The 24,560-nt window shown below is 35.0% G+C and overlaps 2 protein-coding genes across 2 annotated transcripts; both read right to left on the bottom strand.

Annotated features, from left to right (window-relative positions):
* Window positions 1–16: 16 nt before the first annotated feature.
* On the bottom strand, window positions 17–7,546 carry LOC145223298 (caskin-2-like). The gene is made up of 14 exons (XM_080089703.1): window positions 7,297–7,546; window positions 7,013–7,153; window positions 6,698–6,907; window positions 6,396–6,623; window positions 5,248–5,400; window positions 4,706–4,913; window positions 3,940–4,124; window positions 3,715–3,872; window positions 3,524–3,657; window positions 3,343–3,392; window positions 2,927–3,274; window positions 2,383–2,850; window positions 762–1,860; window positions 17–392 (listed from the first exon to the last, which is right to left on the bottom strand). Exons 1-14 carry the CDS (start codon window positions 7,417–7,419, stop codon window positions 289–291), a joined length of 3,609 nt encoding a protein of 1,202 aa, XP_079945829.1. The 5' UTR covers window positions 7,420–7,546; the 3' UTR covers window positions 17–288.
* Window positions 7,547–14,352: 6,806 nt separating this feature from the next.
* Window positions 14,353–24,560, bottom strand: LOC145223117 (putative phospholipid-transporting ATPase IIA). The gene is made up of 26 exons (XM_080089456.1): window positions 24,401–24,560; window positions 23,314–23,460; window positions 23,029–23,152; window positions 22,854–22,967; window positions 22,441–22,584; window positions 22,296–22,374; window positions 20,336–20,511; window positions 19,990–20,145; window positions 19,844–19,933; window positions 19,583–19,737; window positions 19,363–19,501; window positions 18,850–18,982; window positions 18,508–18,596; window positions 18,145–18,258; window positions 17,911–18,051; window positions 17,770–17,853; window positions 17,436–17,606; window positions 17,089–17,187; window positions 16,743–16,980; window positions 16,470–16,534; window positions 16,248–16,403; window positions 16,108–16,172; window positions 15,942–16,050; window positions 15,830–15,887; window positions 15,571–15,774; window positions 14,353–15,502 (listed from the first exon to the last, which is right to left on the bottom strand). Exons 1-26 carry the CDS (start codon window positions 24,460–24,462, stop codon window positions 15,366–15,368), a joined length of 3,249 nt encoding a protein of 1,082 aa, XP_079945582.1. The 5' UTR covers window positions 24,463–24,560; the 3' UTR covers window positions 14,353–15,365.

The following is a 24,560-nucleotide window of genomic DNA, read 5'->3' as shown; positions in this document are numbered from 1 at the left end:
AGTCCTTACGTGCAAGCTAAAGCAATGAAACACAAGTGCACAATAAAACGCTGTATGTGGCAAGAACAAAAGCGATGAGTGTCGCATGGTATCGCTTATCTGTTATGGTTAGCTACCATAACAAGTACCTTGGAAATAATTTATAGTGCAAAACACCTTAGGACCATAAAAAACACGGCATCACAGACATGTTATGATTTAAAACATGGAAATGAAAGTTAACTTGCAAACGCATTGCGATTAAAACAAACATAAAATAAATTGAAGAAACATGATAACACCACACGTTCAGCCCAAAATTTCATCAAATTCATTTACAAGATCATCAAACATAGATCCAATGTCATCCAGTACTTTTCGTGCTTCAGTGTTTTGTAACTCCTCATCGGAATCTAAAAATCAAGAATTTTTAATGTGGTTCCTTTTGCTTTCATAGAGTAACAAGCCACTAGATGCATAACACCAACGAAAGAGTATGATTCATTGCATGGAATCTAAATACAGCACTAAACGTGAAAGCAGACAAAGAGTAGGACACAGTGTGACCCAGTGATGTGACTGTGACTTATAAATATGTACATATCATCATTTTGATGAGCACAATTTGTGCTTTAATGTCACAATTATGTAGGTGATCCATTATAATGGATAATTATCTTCTGAAAATAATGTGTTGTAGACAGCTTACCCTCAACCACGCAATATAACTTGGGAGAATTACTTCATATAGTTAAAAATCACAATACAAATCGAAAAAGTACCTGGTATGTCCAAAGGTTGTGTTTGCTTTTTTCCAAGTTTTGCTGGAACTGGAGGCGGTAATGGGTCACTTTTTCTTGCAGTTTTTGGTGGAAGCACAGGAACCTGGCTTGTTGGTATGTCAGGAGTTTTATTTACCTGGTGGGCTGTTTTTACTGCTTCATTCATTTTTTTTTCCTTTTGCTCAGAGGTAGAAGGTGTGTGTACTTCATTCAACAAATTAATAGAAGCTGGTCGTCGCTTAACAGTTCCTGTGTCAATATCTTCCTCAAAACAGGTTTCATGGTCTGACATTACCTCCGGTAATGGCTCAGGATCGGGTAAATCTACATCCAAAGGAGGTGGTGGTGCTGGCCACTGAAAATCTTCTGCTGGTGAATGAAATGATATTGTATTGTGTGATGAAGTACCAGATGTTTTAACAGTGGGGATTTGGTTTTTAACAACAGGTTTTCGGCTTTCTTTTGGAAAAGGTTGTTTTTCGTTAGGTTTCCGGTTTCCAGATGAAAATGTTTGTTTTTTAACAAATGGTTCTTGAATTTCTCCAGGGAAAGGTTGTTTCTCAACTTTAGGCTTTTGGTTGTTTTCCATTAGGGAAGGTTTAGATGGGCTCAGTTGATCAAGAACACTGAGGTCAAACCTATTTCCAACATTTCCAAGTGGCGATTTGGGTGCAATACTTTGGGTATTTTGAGCTGCATTGCCATGAACTGGCGAGGTTTTTAATGTATGTTTAGGAGGGGACGGAAGTTCAACTTGATTTGTAGCCAATTGTGACATAGGCTTGGGTTTTGCAGTTGGCTTCTTCATCACATTTGGTTTATTTGCATTAATTTGTGGTTTTTCAGGTTTGGTGGGTTTTGGGGCCACACCTGGCTTCTTAACAGCAACTACAGGGACAGGATGATGATGATTTTGAACTGGTATATGCGGCAGCTGTTTGTCAGGGACAACTTCTGCTGATCCATCATCCGCTGAGACAGAAGTTGTTCGCTTTGGTGGGCTCGGTGGAGGGCCCCTGTGATGACTACCTTGCTTTCGAGTTTGTGGTGAAGGTGTTGTAGCTTTTAATGAAGGGCCTGATGGTTGAATCACATCTACCTGAAATCGTGAAGAAACAAAATAAGAAACTGTGGTAAATTTTTTGCAAACTAACATCATGACCATACTGTGCTGGTGTCATTGATCACAGGACCAAAAAAGTATTTTTATTATTGTTGAAGATTATTGGTGACATTTAAACAACTACCTATCTAATGATGTTTAGGAAAAAATACAAGTTTTGCTAAAACACACAAATCCTACAATATGACCTGAAAATTAAAACATTTAGCTGGTGTAGTGACAGCAAGCATCCCTAGATTGTAATGCAAAAATAGTCTTTTTTGGACGTGTTTCTATTTGGATTTTATATTATCAATTAGGCAGTGACTGATACAGGTTGAAAGTCAAACTGACTTAGATATAACACAAGCATATTTATATTTTAAGTTATACCAGTTTGTGTAATAACAACAAATCATTTTTTCATGTGATATTTTGTGTTTGAGTTCAGGCCCCAAATGTGGCACATTATTAACAACAAATTGAAGTATTGCAAACAGCACACCGCACCGGACATACCTTTGATACCACATATGCGTTGGGCTGAGAATGGGCCACATAGGAGGAGGGCGTTACTTGCTTTGGTTCTACAGAAGTTTCTTTCGCTGGCGATTTGGGTTCACTTCCGGAAGCATCATCAATTACTTTCTGCCTTCTGTTAAGTGCTTTTTGCAATTCAAGACTTAGCCCTGGGTTTTCATGAAATGATGCCATTGTTTTGGGTTTTGGTTTTGTACCCGGTTTCACACTAACTGGGGGTGCATATCCAGAAGACGGCTTCAGATTTGACATCTTTCTTGATACTTGAACTTGTTTGTCGGTAGACAGACTGCTTTCACTCGGAGAGCTAAGAACAGCTGATGTATTTTGTGGTTGGCTAACAGGTGAAGTTGAAGTCCGTACAGTTACAGACTGTAGCAAGTGCAGCAATTCTTTAATAGCTATAGTAATTTTTTTCTGATGCCCTAGTTTGTTTATTTTCAAATCCTGCAAAAACAAGCAGTATTTTTAAAAAGAAACACAAATCTTTTCATAACAGAGTCTACAAGAGTGCAGTGAATACCTGTAGGTCTTCCCAAGATGTTTGTGTCAGTCTCTCAATGCTTAGTATGCCATGTTTCTTAAAGATAGGCATGTAATCCAACAAACCAATACTAGATAACCACTCATCCACTGTGTTTGGTAATCTAGCCAATAATTTTGGATATTTGCCAGTAGACCTTAGAACATGTATTTGGCTACTTAATGTACTTCTGTCATCTGGGTTAAAAATGTTCAGTGCACTCAAGTCAGAGGGATTCATGTAAGAAATAGTGACCATATCATAACCATGAGACAAAAAGCTCTGACAGTAATCCTCCATGTGAATAGATTGCAACCACTGCAGGACTTCTTCTTCAGACTTACTGGCCTGATGTACAAATTATATTTTCATAAAATTTTTACCAAATTTGATATGAACTCAAATTGCAAACACACCTTTCCACTGCCCTGAACCACAGTTCTATTTGTTGCTGTCAACGGACCAACTGCAATAAAATAATACTTATGAAACAATTTGTATAATCATCAAATGCAGCTGAATCATGCTACTAATCATCCATCATTCACGTCTATTGCATATTCATGCAACTTAAGCTCATCATGCGAAGTGACGTACCTGCGCTGTGGGTCGAAGGAAGTGCTTGATTTTGCAATGGTTTATGGTTGCAGGCAATTTGCGTGGCTACATTACTTGCTTTTCCACTTATAGAGACAGAAACTGATGAACAATCAATAAGCACATCCTCATAGCTATGAAAAAAGCCTATGTCAGTGAACAAAGGCTTGTCGTCAGACACCATTACCTACCCCGGGTTGGCAATCAAAGGTTTTGAAACCGGAATAGTTTCAATGGGTTGTGTTGGTGCATTTGACTTTTTTACAGAAAGGTGCGATTTATTTTGAACTTGTTGACTAAAAATGACATCATCGTAACTTGGGTTATTAACATTGGGTATGACATGTTTCTGTAAATCATAATGATTTTGAAAGAAAATCATAAGAAAAGATAAACCAAAAATAAATCAAACATACTCGTGAAGCATGAGGTGGGCTTGCTGTCACATGTGGTTCCATATTAACGTACTTATGCGATGCATTAGAAATCACATGGTGACTTGTTGGCAAATTTGAAATAGGATATGTGTACATTGTGGAAGTGGGGTGACAGGTAAAGTTAACTTCCTCATCATAAGGATGTATTCCACTATCATCTGAACCTTGAAACACACCACTTGTAAGCACACAACCACACAACTACATGTAACACACTTCCTGCCATTGGTGACATGCTGCATATTTCATATGTACCTACTTTCTACAGAATAAGCATTACACACTTTTAAGCACATCTTATATATATCAGTCCAGCAGTGATAGGATACATTTGCCAGATGTTTGCTACACTTCAACATGTTTTAACACTTTTTTAAATCCATGATACTCGCTATTAAATTACCTTCTAAGCATTGGCATCTAGCTGTATACAGCAAGCGATTACACTTTAGGCATGATGAAATGTTATGTGTTAGTTGGATGATGTATAAAATACCACCGTGCCTGTGACACATAGCACTTAGAAAAAACCTCAGCCCATTGACATTTCGTGAACTGTTAGTGGCATACATTTACATGAAGAACAAGAAACGTTCACAAAACATGTGAAGGGTATGAATTGCTTACTTAGGATATCTGTGTCACATGCAAATGTAGTCTTAATAGCAGTCAAAAGAACCTGCATTCTGTTAGGCATCTATTGAAGTTTTACAACAATAAATAAAAACCAGGAAAAAACATTTACCTGCTATGCTCGCATGATAATCATCCTGATCAATGGGACGTACATATGCAGATGGAAAATAACCCACAGATGGTATTCCATTCAGATTGTCAATTCGACCTTTCCAATTTCCACTTGCATTTTGTTCCACAACAGTTATAATTGTTCCTCGTGTAAATGCAAGACTTGACTTATCGTAAACATTTTTAAAGTCATTTACAGCATACACCTAAATGAAAACAACACATTGGCAGTTTGTTATGAAACTCAGATAAGATGAAAACTTATGTTTTCTTATTGAAATTTTTGAGAAGCAAAATTGCCAATTTTTTTGGGTGCTTTCTGCTTTGCATACCTATTACATCTGCTACATGCACATAAACATAAATATATGTATGCATAAAACAAAGTGTTAAAATAAGTTTTATTTAGCAAGAAATCAAATACGAATTAAGATGCATTTGTGCAGTAAAAAAATTAATTCATCACTTTAAAGCCTTTCTTCTTGTCATTACAAGGCACAGAGTCATACACTGCTTGTTAAAATAAGGGGAAAAAGTTACCTGCAAAAATGAAGAGTTTGTCAAGCTCAATATTTTCATCATATCAATGGTTGGGTGAGTTTGAGGAAGCCCTTTAACAATGTCCAGAGCAGCTTGTCCTTGAGTGTTTGTTATAGATGTATCAATGCCACAATCCACCAATAGCTGTACTACCTATAAAAAAACAATTAATAGACAAAAACCATGCAATCCTAAATTCTAAATCAAAAATTCAACATTTAAATATAAATGTTAGCTCACAGGAGTGCGTTTGACATTTAATTGTTGGATTGTGAAATCCCACAGGAAATCTATGTGGTTGTACCAACAGTATAATGCCTCAAATGCGTCCAAAGCACCCGACAAGTATCAAGGTACATTTCGAAATTTCAATATTGTTTACCCTAAAGAAATCTAAGTCAATTTGACAACGACCAACGAACCAATGACCTGATGGTCATATTTAAGGATTTGTTTGCACAACACAACCCTACATACTGTGCAAATATGCGGGTTTGTTTGTGACATCTCTAAATGTATGAGAAATGAAATTTGTCAATAACTATATTTTTGTGATGATCTGACACAAATATATACATTTCAAAACGGGTTTATCTTAATTTAATATCAATACCCAATTTTTACAGAAAAGATGTGTTTTATCACATCTTGCATATTATATTTACACTCAGTACATACACATGTCAAACAAGAAGTGAAACACATGTTGCAGTGTAAATGGTTCAAAAAATGTTAAGCATAAAAAATCTAAAGGATGATACTGTTTGCAATTTGGACATAATGTTGTTTCACAAATTTTCCTTGCAGGTCCTGTATTAATATTGCCAAACTGCATTGTCAGTTATGCATATATAGAACAGATTGTACTTCACCAACAGTTTGGTTTTACTTGACATTTAAGTGGGTGGTTACAACACATGGTGATTCAGAAAGCAAAAAGGTCACAAGCTTTTTTTCAAGCACCTATTTTAAAATGAAAAATTTAGGCCACATTCATAGGCTTATTACAACTACATTACTCATCAACAAATGGTAAATATTATATTGCACTTGAGGTGATGATCAAACTTTATCACAACTCTGACATTAATCATAAAAATTTTAGCAGATTTTGATCAGGTGTATTTACACAAATAAATCCAACTTACGTCCAATTTTCCATGAGTCACTGCTTCATGCAAACACGTTCCAGATGGACATCTCCAGTTTATGTTCATTCCTGCTTGTAATAGTGCTCTTATTACATTACCATGGCCATTTTTTGCAGCTAAGTGCAAAGGACTTGTGGTGTGACTGTATTCATTTTCATGGCTGTAATTTAAGTAGGGCTCAATCAGTTTCAACCCAAATTGGCAATTCAATAGCAACTCGACAACCTGCAACAAAAATAAACAAATTTAGAAAATAAAACAAAAAAGGGCAGAAAAAGCAATTTGTTTAAATGGGAAACCTCGAGACGCCCGAATTCACAAGCTAAATCAAGGCATGTATGTCCATGTAGATTTTGTTTTATTGGATCAGCACCATACTGGAGTAACATTTTGCAAGCAGTGATATGTCCATACTGTGAAGCAAGATGTAGTGGTGTAATCCCATTGCTTGCTTTTAATGAGTGATTTGCACCACATTGCAGTAAAGTGGCCACTTGTTCACTTTTACCCTACACATTGAAATGCATCATTTTTAGAAATAAACAAAAAACACGATCACATGGACAGAGTACAGTATTAAAAAAGAAAGTGTAACTTTACAACTTGAAACGTACCTGCCAGGCACAATAATGCAAAGGTGTGTTTCCTTTTCGATCCTGTATGTCAATTTGCGCACGAGAATCCAAAAGCAGACACATTATATCAGAACTCCCAACCAATGCTGCCTGATGCAATGCAGTGGTTCCTTCATTGTTCTAAACACATGAAATCACAATTATTACATTTTTGTGTTAAAAAACACCAATACAAATCTTTTCCGTAATTACAGTGCTGGAAAAATTAAAGAGACAATTACAGGAACAACCCTGACTTTCAGAAATAAAATTGTTTTACCCACTTGGTAATTAACATTGATTTTCTTTGATCCCAAAATTTTTCCTTTTCCTCTGTTTAAAATTTTTTGAGCTGTGGACAAATCTTGCAGACGAACAGCTTCCAGAAGTTCCTCACCTTTTCCCATTACAATTTTTCCCAAGTGAAAGCTTCTAATTCCTATTTTAGCAGCATATTTTAGTTGTATCCTAATTAGTTTATCCTTGGGTGTCACTGGATTCCTAAATATATTCAAAAATAGTTAATTTTTGAAAAAAGTCATCTTTAACAAAGCGACTAAATTAAAACAATCTTTACTTTGAATTAAAAATGTCATAAAACAACAATGTTTACAATTAACATGATGGTGCTAAAGAGAAAAACAAACACAAGTAAAAAGTAAATATTTAACAAACAAATCAGGATTCGGACCTTATTATAAACAGAATTCGGGACCAAATAAAGAAATTATAGCACATATATACTAAAACAAATATATAGTAAACTATCAGATTGTAATATTTACGTATAGACCTACATGTGAAAAATTTCATCTAATATTTTACAACTTATTTTTGCAAGAAACAACTTTAACAACAAAATCCAAATAAAAAACAGAGTTAAAACCAGAAGGATCGCTTCAAAAATACTGTAAAATATGTTAGTTATTAAAAAGGCATTGTATTTATTCCAGATCTTTCACAAGACAAAATATATACAAAGTTTGTCCAGCAGAAACACATGGGTCATATGCTACTGTCTGTTAAATTTTTGTTACAACATTGTAAATGCTGCATTAAAATACTAATCAAACACACACAAATTTTACCCAACAAATATAATCGCACATTGTTTTATTGATTTTTTTGAACACGAAACTTTTGGGCTGTGGTACTAAACACCCCATATTACTGCATGGCCTGTGGACCTAAAAACATAAGTATAATTCTCTAAATCCTCAGCCATTACAAAGTCAACTAAAGTATAATTTTGATTAAGTATGCATATTTGTGTGCATTAAAACTGTGTTATTACGTGGCATGATGCTGTGTTTAGTACAATGGTTCTCAATCTTTTTTTTGTCTGGGCCAAATGGTAGTTTTGTAAGTGTGTAGGGAGCCGCAAAAAACAAAACCTTGGGAAAATCACTAAAGATTGTTGCCTTGAAAGCTAAAATAGGAATTTTTGTAGGTTTTCAGAGGTTTGGTGCAAGCCGCAAAATAAGTAGCTGGGAGCCGCATGCGGCCCTGAAAGCCAGTTTAAGAATTACTGGTTTAGTACCAACACCAGTGGGGAGCAATATGGGGGATTAGGAACAAACAAAAGCAATGACTCTATCCACTACTATTTATTTTTCAGTTTTCTTACTCAAAAGAAAACTGACCAGTGCCATATATAAGCTATTGCTGCCAGGCATAGTATCAAGTTTAAAGAGCTCTTCTGGCAAATGTGATTTTATTCCGAATTAGAGGGCCAATCATTTGCTATCGCGCGGTGTTTTCGTTGCGTTGTGACGTGCTTGCGTTCCATTCTTTTTTCCCTTTGTTTATCATGCACTGTACTAGTCGCATTCAGTGTTATTTACTCTGATGAAGACGACCTGTATAGGACGTCGAAACTCGGAATAAAATCACATTTGCCAGAAGAGCTCTTTAAAAAAGAAAAACCATGTTTAGCAGTCATAAGAGAAAGCAATTTTTTTTAACAATAGCTACGTGCCCCAAAAAATGGACTTTAACTCATCCTTATGGGTGCAATCTAAGGTATTTGTTTTGTCTACTCTCTAAACACATTAAATTTAAATTTGATTTCTCAAGAATCTTGACCAATCTGTGCAAACAAGTGTGGTTTCTGGCTTGGTTCACCAAAAGAAGCATAGGCTGAATAAGAGCAAACAAACAGTCAAAATCCGAATTTTTAAAAAAAATAATGCTCTGTGGTAAAAAGAAAAACAGTTTAGGATGAAAAAATATGGGTTCCTCTATTTCTCGACTTTTTCGTTTCTCAAGACATGAGAAATTAAAAATTCATTTCTCAAGAATCTCGACATTTCAAGTTAAGCCGATTTTCTAACAAAAACACACAAAACATTTCTTGTATGCTTTTTCGCTTCAAGAAGCGATCGCTAGTAGTGATTCACTGCCAAGCAAGCAATAAAACTAAGCGACTGTGGATCATGTTATAGATATAACACAACCAAGCGTAACTACTGCATGGAAAGGCAAAAGTTGAGTGGCAATGAACGTTCAAGATCACTGTTTTGGGAGCAAAAGAAGAAACTAATGTGCCCAGTGCGTTCTAGGGGTGAGTTGAAACAAAAAATATACATAGCATAATAAGAGGTGTCACATTTACTTTTTGTTTATAATACATGACATAATTTTTCTCGAGAAATTTGTATTTATTGCTCGAGAATCGAGACTCGATTTTTTCAAGATTTCTCGAGAAGGTACTCTACTTTGTGGGGTACTAGTACTTATCTTTAACTACCAGAAAAAAGCTTAAACCTTATGCTCAACCCACATTACCTGACATAAAAATAATTTTACAAGTTGCCAACAAGAGTTGTTGTTCAATAAACCTTCAAGTTCAAACCCAATAAAATTTGCCTAATCCACTGGTTTTTGGCATAAATGAAGTTGCTATGTAAAGTTTAATTACTTTCATACTCATACTTCACAACCACAACAGACAACACATGTGACACAATTGCTAAAAATATAAGACTTGTTTTGTAGTTTGGTACACAATGGTCCGACAAACAGTTTAGGATGAAAAAATATGTTTTTGAAACTACTTGGCAGACACAACAAACTTTACCATGATGGTTTACTCTATCTATCCTATTCATCACGGAATACTCCATAGTCCACAGTCCACACACACAACACAGTACCAGAAAGCAAAGCATTCCTAAATCCTAAATTCCTGCCTTGAATTTGTTGCTCGTTGCTGCAGTGCAGGCACGATTGCCTAAAACACCGGAGTCCATAAACATGTTTCCATTAATAAAATTGTTGTCATTAATAATTATACCAAACTATTTTTTAAACATACAAAAGTATATAAGATAACACTCAGAGATCAGAATTTTTGAGTAAAACCATTTATGGGCCGACGTCAAATCTTTAAAGCTAATGACATTGTAAAAGTACGAAATTACGAAAAGATAGTTGATCAGTGCTTCCAAAAACCTTTTAATTTGACGGTCGATGCTAGAGAAATGAAAACACATACCGGTAAGGGAGTTTATATCAAACAAAATCTAAATCAAACAAAAACTTTTTTTACTTCTTTTATATGCAATAAATCGTAACGGTTTTGATATTATCCGTTGAATACGTTTAAAGTTCACTTATTACTTTTTTTTGTGCCACCATATGATCTGCTTAAAAATCAGAAACTAGAAAAGTTTGTTGAGACATTGCCGCATTTCATACCTTTAAAAGCATTTTATCACTAACAATCTGTATCAACGTTGAGTTGGATCGCTATATTTTTAGCCGTTGTTTTCAATTGCTACTCCAACCGTATGTCCTTATCATGCAGGCTAGGCTAGGCTAGGTAAGGACTAGGGTTAGTTCGGATATCAATAATTTCCACTATCCGGATAACGGATATATACGGATATTTTGAATTTGACTATCCGGTTAACCGGATAATAACAAGTCCATTACAACGTCATCAAATTGTGGCACAGATTTTGTTTTAGTGTTTACAATTGTCCAACATATGTCAAGTTTGCCCCTTTACTGCTTAAGCCAGTGGTTCTCAAACTTTTTTGACCGCGACCCAAATCTGAGCTTTATGAACACCTTGCGACCCAAGCCTCAACCAACAAAAATGTATTTTTTATTTTTGTATTAATAGTTATCATCCTTAAACGCTAACTGTTACTTTCCAAGTTCAGTTTCGTATGATTAACCTCCTATATTCCCCGTGCTAACGTGTTACAATCGCCGCGTACGTAATAGAAAATTGGAAGGCTATTGTCTGTATGTTATAATGATTGGTTCGTTTTGCTGTATAGCGTTGTCGAGTGAGGTGCTATCAAAACTCTCAGAAAACCACTTACTTATGCTGCAATACTCCAAGGTTACTAAGATAAAGCCACATAAAATGCCTATGATACAATAATTCAGTCATGATTGAGAATTAAAAATAATTGAAAATTGAAATGAAAAAAGTTCGTTTGGGCGGAATTGAATGACCACAGCGCGACCCATTTTGTGACCCTGCGCGACCCATGTTTGGGTCGCGACCAGTGGCGGCTCGTGCCTAAAATTTGTGGGGGTGCTGCCCATTGTGACGCAATTTTATTGTGACGCAATAATGTACACGAGTGTAAACAGCAGACGGCATCATTTGTGTATTTTGTTTACTTGCACAGCGACGGGCTAAACACAATAACTTGCACAGCGACGGGCTAAACACAATAACCCATTGTGACGCAATAATGTACACGAGTGTAAACAGCAGACGGCATCATTTGTGTATTTTGTTTACTTGCACAGCGACGGGCTAAACACAATAACGTTCAGTCATAATGTGAAAAACAAAAACATACGTGGCACAGCTTCGAAACGAAGCGGTTGTAATTACGGTAAAACACAACAGGAATTTCAGTTCGACAACAAAAATTTTCATGTTTCATTTGAGTAAATTTAGTCACAGTCAGCGTTTTCAACATATTCTATGACACTTCACAGATTATTGTCACACAAAAAAAACTAGCCATACAGCTTTTTATTGGTATCATAACTAACAAATTTAACAACCACATTACATTGGTTTCAGAACTTGTTCATTTAAACATCTTTCTTGAATTTTTGCGTACAGACTATTAATTGTATTTTAGTTTCTTAACTGCAATAATTGCTGCTTGCTGACAAATAGCTTGTAATTCCTCCTTCAAGTTCAAACCGCCTTCAAGCTTTAAAATTTACAACACTCCCACTTAAATTTAAACCATACTATTAAATCTTGTGCTTCCTTTTTCCAACCAAAATGAATCATGAGGTTATAGTTAGGGCATGATAATTGATAGCTTCTTCCTTAATCCCAAATGATAACTAAGAAAATGTTTTTCTATTTAGTACTAGCACTGCAAGTCTTTTGGATATATTGGTGTTCCTCAGCAAAACTGGCATCTTTGTCAGTGTTAAAAAGAACTGTTTTGCCTTTGAAGGAATCATGGAAACAGCAAAAAAGGATTTTTCATCCTAGTAGTTTAACTTGTCAAAACATCATCTCTAGATTAATTATTTTCAAAGTAATCATGAACATCAGATCTACAGAAACATTTTGAGTAGCTAGCTGTTCTTTGTCAACAATAGGATGTGCTTGGTGTCACTACTATCTTGTCTGTAGAATAATCATTCTTAAGCAACACTTCCTGTGAAGCAATTTAGCAGCTACTGTTTAGACAAACAGTACATGTCCATTATATCAATACACATGATTGCACTTGGTTGCAAATAGTATTTGTATTTGCCAAATACTGTCCATATGGTGTGTTAAGAAATCCACACTTTAAATTGTCTTCACTCTTTTTTGTCTTCATTTCAAAATTCCTGTTGCTTGCAGTTGTTAGTTCTGCATTTGATATTGCCTGAATTTCAGTAAGGCATTTAACTTCACAGTCACAAATTTAATTATTGTTTGGTAGCATTAGGAACTAAAACTAAGTATTTCTTGTTGTTGCTTATTCCTGCATGACATTGGAGTAGCAGATGTTTTGTCCCATACTTTCATAACTCTTTTAAATTCAGTTATTTATTATAAAGGTTAATTGTGACTTTTGAAGGTGTTAGATGACCTTTTTTTTCTTTTTCAAGGTGTTAGATTAGATACACTTATTTAATTCAATGATAACTGTAAAACCTGAAACCCACTTACAGTCATCTTAAAAAGTCACGACTAACAGTCAAACAACAAATTTAATGATAGCAAAGTAATTCTTTAACTGCACTTACTGTCGAACTTAAAAACACAGTAGGCTACACGGGTTTGGCTTTGGAGCTCACTGATGCGAAGCAGACAACACAACTAGCGCTACGTCACGCGAGGGGCTGCGCGAGCCACAGCCCCCTCTCGCCTATTTCGCCCGGCATGTAGCTTTTCCAAGTGCGCATGCGCACAACTGAAAACGTCATGAAACGTCACGAAACTGGAGCTGCAGCTCCGCCATAGATAACATATTATTATTTTTTCAAAATTTTTTTTTTAAATAATACAAAATTTTTATTAATTTTATTTTAATAAAATGCCGATTAATGCCATAAAAGTTATTCTTAGTATACACTGATCAAACATAAAAACTATATGTAAAGATTGTTTTGTATAACAACTTGGAATAGGAATGTCAAGTAAAAATACTGGTGGTGCTGCAGCTCCGCAGCCCCCTCGCACGAGCCGCCCCTGGTCGCGACCCATACTTTGAGAACCACTGGCTTAAGCAGTGTAGTTCTGAAAAAGAACGATACATCAGTTGTTTTACATTTTGTCCCACAGTCAGTTCTGAGCGAAAATAGGCTCCAAACATTGCTATTAAAGTATAATTTTTTTTTCGAATCTCACAATTTATCCTTCGAATCACTTTAAAATGGATGCATTTTCTATTTTATTAGTTTGACTTCAATTCTCTCGTGAATTTTAGCATCAGTAGGGACAACAAAGTGAAATATATGTACAACAAAATGAATATTCGGTATAATTAAGATAAACATAGTACTCTGTTGCACCTATCACTGCACGTTATAACTGCATTTTTTTCTAAAATTGTGTTAAAATGCATCAAACGCGTACGCGGCGCTAATCTTTTGTTATCCAGTTAACCGTCACAAAAATATCCGGATATCGGACAGCAAAAAACCCTTCGGTTAATCGGTTATCCGTTATCCGGATAATTCAACCCTAGTAAGGACACATTCCAACGACACCCCTTGATCTTAGGCGAAGCATGTTTTTTAGCCATTTTGTGGCATTCGCGTGGTATCTGCTTCTATCAGGACGCTATAAATTCAATTGGTAAGATAAAAAATTCAATGTTATTACTGGAATAGAAAACACACACACAGTGTACTGCATAAGATGCCGCTTTTCATTTTAGTCGGTTCGGATGGTATAATATGATCAAAATGTCGCCACATAACGAAATAAAATTGCTTCGAACCCAAAACATGTGACAAAATGCGATGTATAGTGCACGGCGACGTAAAAGGAACACGTTTAAAAGTACCCAAACAGCAATTAGCCTACGATGCACTGACTTTTAGGAGAAGTATGACGGACGTATTGAATGCAACAAATTTGCTTACAAGAGGCATTTATATCAAACAGGAACGTTTAGATCGTCGCAGAATTGCACCACAGCGGTGATACCAACTACAGTAGTACAACCTAAATTTATGGACTGACAAAGACTACTAATTTCCGATTATATCATTCGGATATTGAATGCACATGGATTAGATCCGTGGTTTTCAACCTGAGGGTCGCGACCCCAAGTGGGGTCGCTATAAATTCAATTTATTGGCGTTTAAATTTATTACCAAAAAATGATACGTTTTTCTTCTATTTTGCAACCTTAGCTGATATTTTGCAGTACAGCTCGGTACTTCATGTTACAATTTAGTCATTGTTACGCGTTAGTGCCCCATGAATGACATATTGTGTCTAAAATAATACAGCGGGTACTGGAGAAAATACATAAATTTACTGATTTCTGCAAACTGGTGAGCTTTAACGCAATATAGATTAGCCAAATTAAATAAAACTTTTGGGTTCTAACATTTGAGCATAACAATGCACGCTGAATTTACCTGAAAGTACTTTCAATTTCAGCAATACTTGAAACATTTTTCTCCCCATCGGAAAAAATGGGGTCGCAAGTAAATGCTGCTTTTTTTCTCAAATTGGGGTCGCTTTTAAAAAAGGTTGAAGACCAGTGGATCAGATTATACTTCACATGCACATATTTTTGTGTAAAATTTAAGCAGTCAGATTATGTTTGTCAGTACCAAAGGAAGACACAGTAAGTAAAATACCACAGTGTTGGGAATAAAAAAAAACAGTCTTCAGTTTAAGCAAAATCTATTCTTCAAGTTTTGAGTAACGTGGAGGAGAAAGCTTCCTCTTTGCATACTTTACAATTGCAAGGGGAAGGCAACTCAACCCAGTTATAACTGAAACCCTCCAAAGAAAACCGGTACTTGTCAAGAAACTTGGATCTAAACAATCAACAATATTATTATATTTTTCCAAAAATGGCAAAGTATTACAACCTAGAAAGACTTACCGAAAAATTCTTTCAAGACAGCTAAAGATGCAATGTAAATTCCTAAGCTGAGTGCTTCACTTATTAACATCAACCAGTGCCAAGTGCGAATTGTCAAAGCAACCATAAGCAGTTCAGTAATTATAAGTGATGTAAAAGATATGCTGACAATGTGAATAAAGTCAGTGTCAAACAAGATCATAGCAACATACATTATAACTCCCCCTGTAACAATAGAGAGTTAGAACTCAAATTTTAAAAACAGGATTTTGTCACTTACCTTGATAAATGCTGATCAAAACCCACAACAAAAACGTTTTTAATGACAAAGATCTTCCCTGTTGAAATACAAGTTTTAAAATAGAGATACATTCATCAAAAATATTTCTTACCTTATGCAATTCTCTGTAGAGTTCAGGAAACCTTAAAGCGACACTGGAATTGACGTCCTGGTCCAGAACTAAAGAAAACACTGGAAACATTGTGTATATTGTAGTGTACCTGTAAATTAAGTCACAATAAATTCAAAGTAAGATAAAGTTTAAAGAACACACTTACCCGACCATAAGAAAACCTTGATACAAGGAAACAGAAGAAAAAAAGAAAAGTGAAGAAAACACAGCCTGCACAATAAAAACTTTTATCATAACCTAGAAACAACAGCTAACTTAATTTAAATCATAAAATAAAGTTATTACCTGCATTACTGAAATAATAAGACCTCTGTGAATAATGAATTGACTTAAAGCAGCAGATCGCTTGTAGCTGTTTCTTCCATGAATCATAAGCAAGGGTCCAAGGTAGGAAAACTGTGTAATGGAAAAGTCAGCAGCAAGAGAAGCTTGTTTTCCTTCCTAAATTTAAATAAAACATAAACACATAACAAGTTCCAACAGACAGCACAGCTTTCCACCAAGTACCTTTCCCACAATCCCAATACCACAGTCTGCTGCTTGTATCATGCTCACATCATTGCCACCATCACCTTCAACATGCATTTAATTAACAGCTAGAAACTAACCATAAACAAAATTTCAGACAATCTACTCTACAATACAAATGTTTTGCACTAACAATGCAATTATGTTGGTCAGATGGACAAAATAGTGAAGAGAGGACCAACACAAATTTTCAGATGTTTATTTTTACTGTACTAAAGTAGAGCAACTAAATAAAGCAACTTAACAACAAACCTATTGCACAGATTCGTTTTGAAGTATGATTACGCAACAGTGTAACAATTTGAGCTTTTTGTGTTGGTGAACACCGACATACAACAACTGCAGGACATTGGCAGGCAAGTTCAACAAATTCTACAGCATAAAATTGCAGACAAAGTTCTAATGAAGTTCCCAGTATCACTAAAGCAGCATTGGGTGCATGTCTACGAAAGGAGTTCAGCTCCAAATGTGTTTCGGTTCGAGTTGCAACCTACAAATTAAAAAAAAAAGTTATTTAAAGACTTTTAATCCATGTTCTTTTGGTCATTACAGTTTACAAGAGCTAAAAGGGGCAGAGATAATCTTGTCTTAGACTTACCTTTTGAAAAATATGTATATCTTGATCCCTGGACACAAGGCAGGAACTTTTGGCAATACAAGTTGCAGTTTCCAACTTGTCTCCTGTTAGCATCCATACCTGTCAAAAAGCCGAATAGTGTAACAAATATTAATGCAAAACTGTTTTTGGCAATTGTAAGTCAACAATTTGGGAAAACAACAATGTCACACTTGTTGTATACTATACTGTACAAACTTTATTTTTGTACAAATTAAATCTTTTTAATCTTTAAATAACAAAGCAGCATGATTATTTTAAATAGCAAGAAGCATGTTTGACAAGATTAAGCAAAATTAGGAAAAACATTAAAACATAGTAAGCTGAACCTTTATTCCAGCATTGCAAAGTAACTCTAGTGTAGGTCTAACATCAGCCTGCAGTTTGTCCTCAACTCCTGTCAAACAGAGCAGTTCCATATCTCTTTCCAATGACTCAATTACAGAATTGACATTGGCCACTCGATCATTTGTACTCAATTTTGCCTGGTTGTATCTTCTCTGTGTAAAGAGAAACACAAAAAGTTTGCAAATACAGAAAAAACTGAAGAGAAACATTGACCCTTTTGTTTTACAAATACAAATATGCACAACATTTTGACACAAATTTTAGATCATTTGAACATTATCATTGAAAACTGCATAACGATACAAAACAACACACCTCAAATTCTTTGTACATTTCTCCAGATAGCACCTTTTTCGCAACTACCAGAGTTCGTAAGCCTTCACGGGCCATGTTTTCACACTGAAACAAACTTCTAAGATAATGCCAGCAAAATAACATTCACAAAAAGCATCAAACCTCTTCCTCCAACCAATCATTATATTGTACAATTGATGTCATCACAGCATCTGCACCTTTAAGATAAAACACTATTTCTTCTGTGCTGTGATCTTTGACAATAATGCCCATTCTTTTACTTTCAGATGTAAAAGGAAAAATCTAAAAATTGTGTGTATTAAATCGAGAAGCACATTTAACATGCAATAAGGTGTAAGTTACTATTCCATGTAAGCAATATTGCTGCATACATACCTGAAGAATTGAGAAATTAAAGTAACTATTGTTGCTAGATTTCAGTTGAATCGAATGTAAGTCACGATTGTTCAATGACAAGCCAACATCTTCAGTCCATTTTACAAGGGCAATCTATAATGTTCATTGTATGAGAGAAAAATTCATTGACAAAAATGAGCCACAAAGAGAAACATGCTTTTTTTTATTCAGAAATAAGTTTTTGGTTGTTCTGGTCGAATAAGGTATAAGAAATGTCATGAAGTTAACCTTTTATATTTGCAAATAAATTAATTCAAAACTTTGGCTGGTTAACATTTAACATGTGGACCCTCACAAATCAAAGGACAGAACAAAATTACATATTTTGGATTAGCAATCTACCTCATCAGGACTTGATGCTTGATATACTTTATTATTGTTTTCAGGTCCATCCTCAAAGACTGGTGTAACATTGTGGCAAACTGCTATAGCTGTAAGTTAAAAAAGGCAATGCTATTCACACAAGAAACACTGGCACCCACAATGCTGTTTGTTACACAATTTTAATAGTACAAAAATATAAGGCTGCATAGAAATAAAAAGGAATAAAATTTGATTTGATTTAAATGAGTTTCTTCATCACACACACTTGTCATTTTGTTCAATTATGCATTGTTAGGTTTACTAAATGCAACTTACTACAAAAACCAAAATATTTTGTAAGAAATGTTAAAATGTTTTTACCTTTTACAGCTTCTGCTGTTTTCATTTGTGAGCTTCTTTTTGTTTTGGAAAATAAAACATCTTTTTTTCTAACATCATTTATATGATTGGGTTGTGATGCTGACGTGAAGAAATGTTTAAGGTGCATTTCAACCTGGAAAGTGAGCAAAAATATATGTGTGTGAAAATCACTTTTAAAAATAAAGTCTAGCATTGAAATCAACCCTACAGCCCCAGTTTTCCGGTGATTACTGTTCTCTACATGAATATAATCCAAAACCCAGTGCATAAAACCCAAGGCCAAGCAGAATCAACCGTTATACAAAGTATTTGCACAGAATATATATTTCACCAAAGGTTTTTGGCAATTACTTTTAATACACACCGTCAAATAACATTTAACAAGCAGGAGTGACGAAAACAAGGTTTGTGCAGCTAGTTTTCTGTAAATGTCTAAAAAATACTGGAACAGACAAACTTAACATACTGTTCTTTGAAATCATTTTAAAATTGCATGAAAACATTTCAACTCACCTCATCCATAGTATCAACACCATAAGCAACAGTTCCGATATGAAGTCGTTTGAAAACCATCTCATTTTGAGTAAGGGTTCCAGTTTTATCACTTAACAAAAAGTTTATTCGACCAAGTTCTTCAGGTATGGTACTTGATCTACAAAGAAACAACAAAACATCTATAGACAGCTGTTGCAAAAACTAACATTAACTGTTTTTATTTCAATCATTTTATTACCGAACAACTGTCCCTGGAATATTTGAGTCTCTTTGAATGAACCAGCTATAAACAGTTTTTCCCATGTCCAAGTTTACTCTCAACCCAATAGGAATAATATAGGAAAAAAGAATAACAAACCGGAACATGTACTGATACCAAGGTCCATGGAAACCCTAAAAAGATTTCACAAAACTAACAAGCAGTTTTTAACACACACATACATTGCATGTAAAAAATATATTGACTATCTCTAAATTAAATTTTAAATACACTTCAAACCTTTATGGCAATCAGGGCGAAAGACAGTAAAAGAACAGCAGCAAACAGAATTTTGGTCAAAAAATTGATTTCTGTGTCCAGAAGTCCAACCTAAAAAAACAACATTGAAAACTGGAGTAAGCCAGCAGCAATGAAAATGACTGCACCTTGGTTTCTGGTTGAGATGTATTCATTGCACTTCTGGTGTGTCGTCCTGTATAAACCACCACACCTACAATATTACCGGAAGCTAACACTGTATTCGACCAAAGAGTATTTTCGATGCTCAAAGGTTCTTCAGTTAAAAAACCATCTTCATTCATCTACCCAGCAAACAAGAAAAAATATTTTATTAAGACCTTATGTTACCACATATGAAAGATTCGACAATACTTAAGAACAACTAAAAATATTTTTTTGTTAAAATAATAATGAAAAAAGTTAATTTTGTGTCTGTATGTTAAGTTGTAATCACAATACAAGCACCATACTAGACATCTTATCAATACACACCACTGAAAATGTTCCCACAAAACTATAAATGTCATTTTGAGGTCTTTCTGCAAAAATGGATCCTTCACATTTAGGTAAATCAGAATTTGATCCAATATTTTGTGTATAAGACACAGACACTTTTAACTTCCAATCTGTCTCTCCATCTAACTGATCAGTTCGGATAAAGCAGGTTCCTTCAATTAAAAAAAAACAATTAAAACTAGAAAGGTGGCTTAGCACATATTGCCCTTGCATATACACTATAACACATATTTTCTACACATATTTTATATTGGGTCCCATATCATCCACTGTCTTTTATAACCTTGGTTGTTTCCGCAAGCAAAAACTCATAGGTGCCCCACACATGCAAAGTTGTAAATAATACATTTCAAGAGATAACCAAGAGAAAGTCGGGTTTTGTACGGTAAAACACAGTGATCGGTACTGTGCATAAATAAATATGCTTTATGGAGTACAAACTATTTAAATTCAGTCCATTTATACATTTTTGAAAGTTTTTCTATTTTATGGTCTATCTGAGAAAAAAAGTGTTAAATAGTGAGAAAAGAGGCTAAAACACAACAATCAGCTCCTATAACACAAATCAGCGCGAATTGCACATGACTGTTGGGGGCTAGTGGAGTAAATAATAGAGCTACAGGGTTGAACACAAGAATCAACACCTGTAAATGGTGCACTGTACAAGCTGTCCAAATTTCATTCAATTCTGACATTGTTTAAATAATTGACCCATTTTGGGGGGCTAGTGGGGTAAATGTTGGGGCGACAAAGTTGAACATAACAAACAACAACTATGCTAGGCAAAGTCAAACACACAAAGATTTTGTCTTGGTACGTAACAATGCCCCCTCTTTGTAATAAACTAATAACTATCAACGTTTAATCTAACAACCTTTTGGTATAAACTGGGCATTAACATATACAGTTCGTCCGGCCGATCAAAATAAAACGAGTCGCGGGGTGCTCAAAAGTTGCTCACGGGCCGCATCCGGCCCGCGGGTCGTAGGTTGCCCACCCCTGCTCTATAAGCTGTCCAAATTTCATCCAATTCGGACAATGTTTAACAAATTCACCCTTTTAGGGGGCTAGAGGGGTAAATATTGGGGTTACAGGGTTAAACACAACAATTGACACCTAAAAATGACAAATTATACAAGCTTTATCTAATTCCGACACTGATTAAAAAACTCACCCATTTTAGGGGGTTAGTGAAGTAACTGATGGGGTTCAACACCCAAATGTAAAAAATATGAAATCACAATGACCCATTCACCAGTCATAAAAATTTTACCCAATTCTGAAAATGTTTAAAGTTTTGACCACTAGAGGTGTTATTAGCAACATTCGTCAATGCTTCTGACGTAATAAGGCTGTTAACACCCCTCTAACTAGCATGTGCAAAAACGACCACCAAGTAATGCACAAACACAAGTAGCATATGTTCTGTTGCCTTTATTACACTATTACACCCCAGAAATCTTTCGTTTGTGGTGCGCAGCAACATACAAAAACGTTTTACACTTTGGGGTCTAGCGGGTAAATACTGGGGTTATCAAGTCAAACAAAGCAGAGGACACATCTGCATAACTATATCTACCATCTGTGAAAGTTTCATCCCAATTCATCAAAGATTTCATGCCAAAAGTGCAAGGACAAACTTCACCAGAGAAAAAAAAAACTGAGTGAAATCAAGATGTGTCCCCTTCAGGGAAGGGGACCCATAAAAATATAAATTAAAAAAACTTCATCAAATATGACAAGATAAAAAATTAATGACAACAACATGAAATCTGTTTAAGATGCTTCAACAAAAAATCATTTTTTATACATTCTGTCAGGTCTAAGGTTTATTGAAAGGTTTATAATTGTAAAGGGAGGGTGGTTTTTACTATAGTTGTGCCAGAAAAAAAAACACTTTTGTGAAAGAATATTCACAAAATTAAAAAACACCAACCATTCTTTTCTGATGATTTTAAAAGCACAAGATCAGCTGGCACACGTTGATTTTTCTTTAAAACCAGCAAATCTGAAACCTTGGTAAAAAAAAACATTAACAGAGCCCAACAATATCATGCCAACTATTACCAAAATAAACAAACCTGTATTTCAGAACTTTTGATCGATGTTGTAGAGCCATTGGAGCAAATTTTTTGGTACACAGTGGAATTGATTTCTTTGTCCCGATAATATCGTTTTATTTCATCATACCCTTCACGAAGAAGAGTTACAAATAGAACAAATCCCTAAAACAATTCACAACAATAAAGTTAGACCACCATCAATGATTCCAAACCTTGCTTTTTCACTAAAATATTTAGAAATCTGGTTTAAACTGCTCGTTACTTTGAAGTCTCATAAGACAGGGCAAAACAAACCATCTTATCATCCGTAACAACATATCATCATCAAATCCAAAAAGAAACTCAACCAATAGCAAAGTTATAAAATTTAAGGTAAAATACACACATACAGTCATGGTTTAAAAGTACAAACAATGATTGTTAGAGCTTACCAATGGTCCCCAGTATGTATATAGGTAACCAATTTTTAAAGCTGGTATGAATTGGGAACATGCCATCACAAGAAAGTAAAGGTTAAGAAAAAACTTGAACTGATCATAAAGTACCTGAAAGAAATGCATCATGTTTTTTTTTGTTTATTGAAACAAATTTGAAAGTTTCACAAACCTTTGGAACAAATGTAATCAAGTTGTATTTCTGATTGCATATCTTGTTTTGTGGAAAAACCTGACTGTTAGAGTTTCCAAGTAAAATTGTGCGAGATCCAGCTTCAACTTTGGAATGACAACACCTGTTAGCACACCACAGCCCATTAATACATTTAATAAAATACCCAAGTGTTATAACCATGCTGTTTAGAATACTAAAGATTGGTATCAACAATCCACCCCTACCCCCACAAACACTTGTGCCCTTTTTCACATAAAAAAATGCAAAGTAAAACACTGTTACCACTTTGACCAACAGCCTGAAGTACAACAAGAAGTTTTTGATTTGGAATTTAACATCTCATAACCAACATCATCATCAATTGTGTGATTGGTAGCAGTAGATCCCATAGAGACCATGGGTACATCATTTGACTTCCCTGTAGTATACCTACACAAAAACATGTTACTTTTAAAAAAGAACACTCATATTTGAAAATGGTGAACCACAACATTTATACACAATAAAATACATGTTAATATACCATTTATTGGACATGCTTAATCTTTAGTTCTGATTTAGTCTAGACCAGTGGTTCTTAACCGGTGGGAAATTTAATGTTTTCAGAGGGAAATTATGTAAGCTTGAAAAGAGCAAACTCGCGCTCGAGGGTCAAATCCGGCTTTGAATTAACCATTGAAAGTTACTTTACTAAAAATTTTCTGCAACGACATGTAAGATTAATTTCACTAAGGTTTACAAGACACATACAAATCCAAAGGCCGTTTGTTACATCACAGACAAGACTAAAACCATCAATGACTTTGCTATTGTGCGCGAATAAAAGCCTTTCCTTTGTTGATTGTGATGCAATAAATGAATAATGCAAGCAGAGCAGAGCAGACTCTTTAGTATTCCATAAAGTTTAATCTCTCACAGAAGCACTATTTAAACTAAATGAGATTGCAGTATACCTTTAGGGACCAGACCAAATCGCTCCACAAAATTATTTTATTTAAAAAATATTTTTTTTGTTAACGTACGGCACAAAACATCATTATAAAATAACTTCGAGGGGGAAATTCGAAGTTGGTGATTGACGTTAGTGGGAAACCACACCAAAAAGGTTAAGAACCACTGGTATAGATCTTCATCATATTAATGATCATTGTACGGATGCCATGGCTCAGGTTGGAAAAGGGCATATGATTTATCTACAGTTAACATTTTGTCATCTTAACATTTAAATATAGGCAATATATATTCAACCACATCTCTGGTGTCAACGTTCATTTGGATGGACCTACTTGGCAAGGATCACTTTCTTGATTTTTGACTTAGTTTTAAGTGATTCTTTTATAAAAAAAACCATGCACACAAATGTACTTACATTTTTAGAGGTGAGTACTTTACATGCTCACTGGCAAGCAAAGGATTTCGGAGTCTGTCCATTGGGTTTTAGCTTAACTAATTCAACATTATAAAAACTTTAAATATGTTTGTGAACAACCCAAAAAATACCTGATTACGGAAAAAAATTAAGTGTGTGT

Source organism: Phallusia mammillata, chromosome 4, assembly GCF_965637545.1.
Source record: "Phallusia mammillata chromosome 4, kaPhaMamm4.hap1.1, whole genome shotgun sequence".
Classification (NCBI taxonomy): domain Eukaryota; kingdom Metazoa; phylum Chordata; class Ascidiacea; order Phlebobranchia; family Ascidiidae; genus Phallusia; species Phallusia mammillata.
This window is presented reverse-complemented; position numbering and strand designations above follow the sequence as displayed.

Bases quoted from the DNA above. Each gene is read 5' to 3' on its own strand.
- LOC145223117 (XM_080089456.1), bottom strand. From the start codon at position 24,462: ATGGACAGACTCCGAAATCCTTTGCTTGCCAGTGAGCATGTAAAGTAC. The intron at 18,052-18,144 runs GTATGTATGCAG...CACAATTTTTAG, and splicing joins TTAATTTCTCAATTCTTCAG to ATTTTTCCTTTTACATCTGA. The intron at 17,854-17,910 runs GTTTGATGCTTT...AGTTTGTTTCAG, and splicing joins ATGATTGGTTGGAGGAAGAG to TGTGAAAACATGGCCCGTGA.
- LOC145223298 (XM_080089703.1), bottom strand. From the start codon at position 7,419: ATGGGAAAAGGTGAGGAACTTCTGGAAGCTGTTCGTCTGCAAGATTTG. The intron at 4,125-4,705 runs GTAAATGTTTTT...GTGTGTTTCAAG, and splicing joins TTATCATGCGAGCATAGCAG to GTTCAGATGATAGTGGAATA. The intron at 3,658-3,714 runs GTAGGTAATGGT...CTTTTTTCATAG, and splicing joins CCTTTGATTGCCAACCCGGG to CTATGAGGATGTGCTTATTG.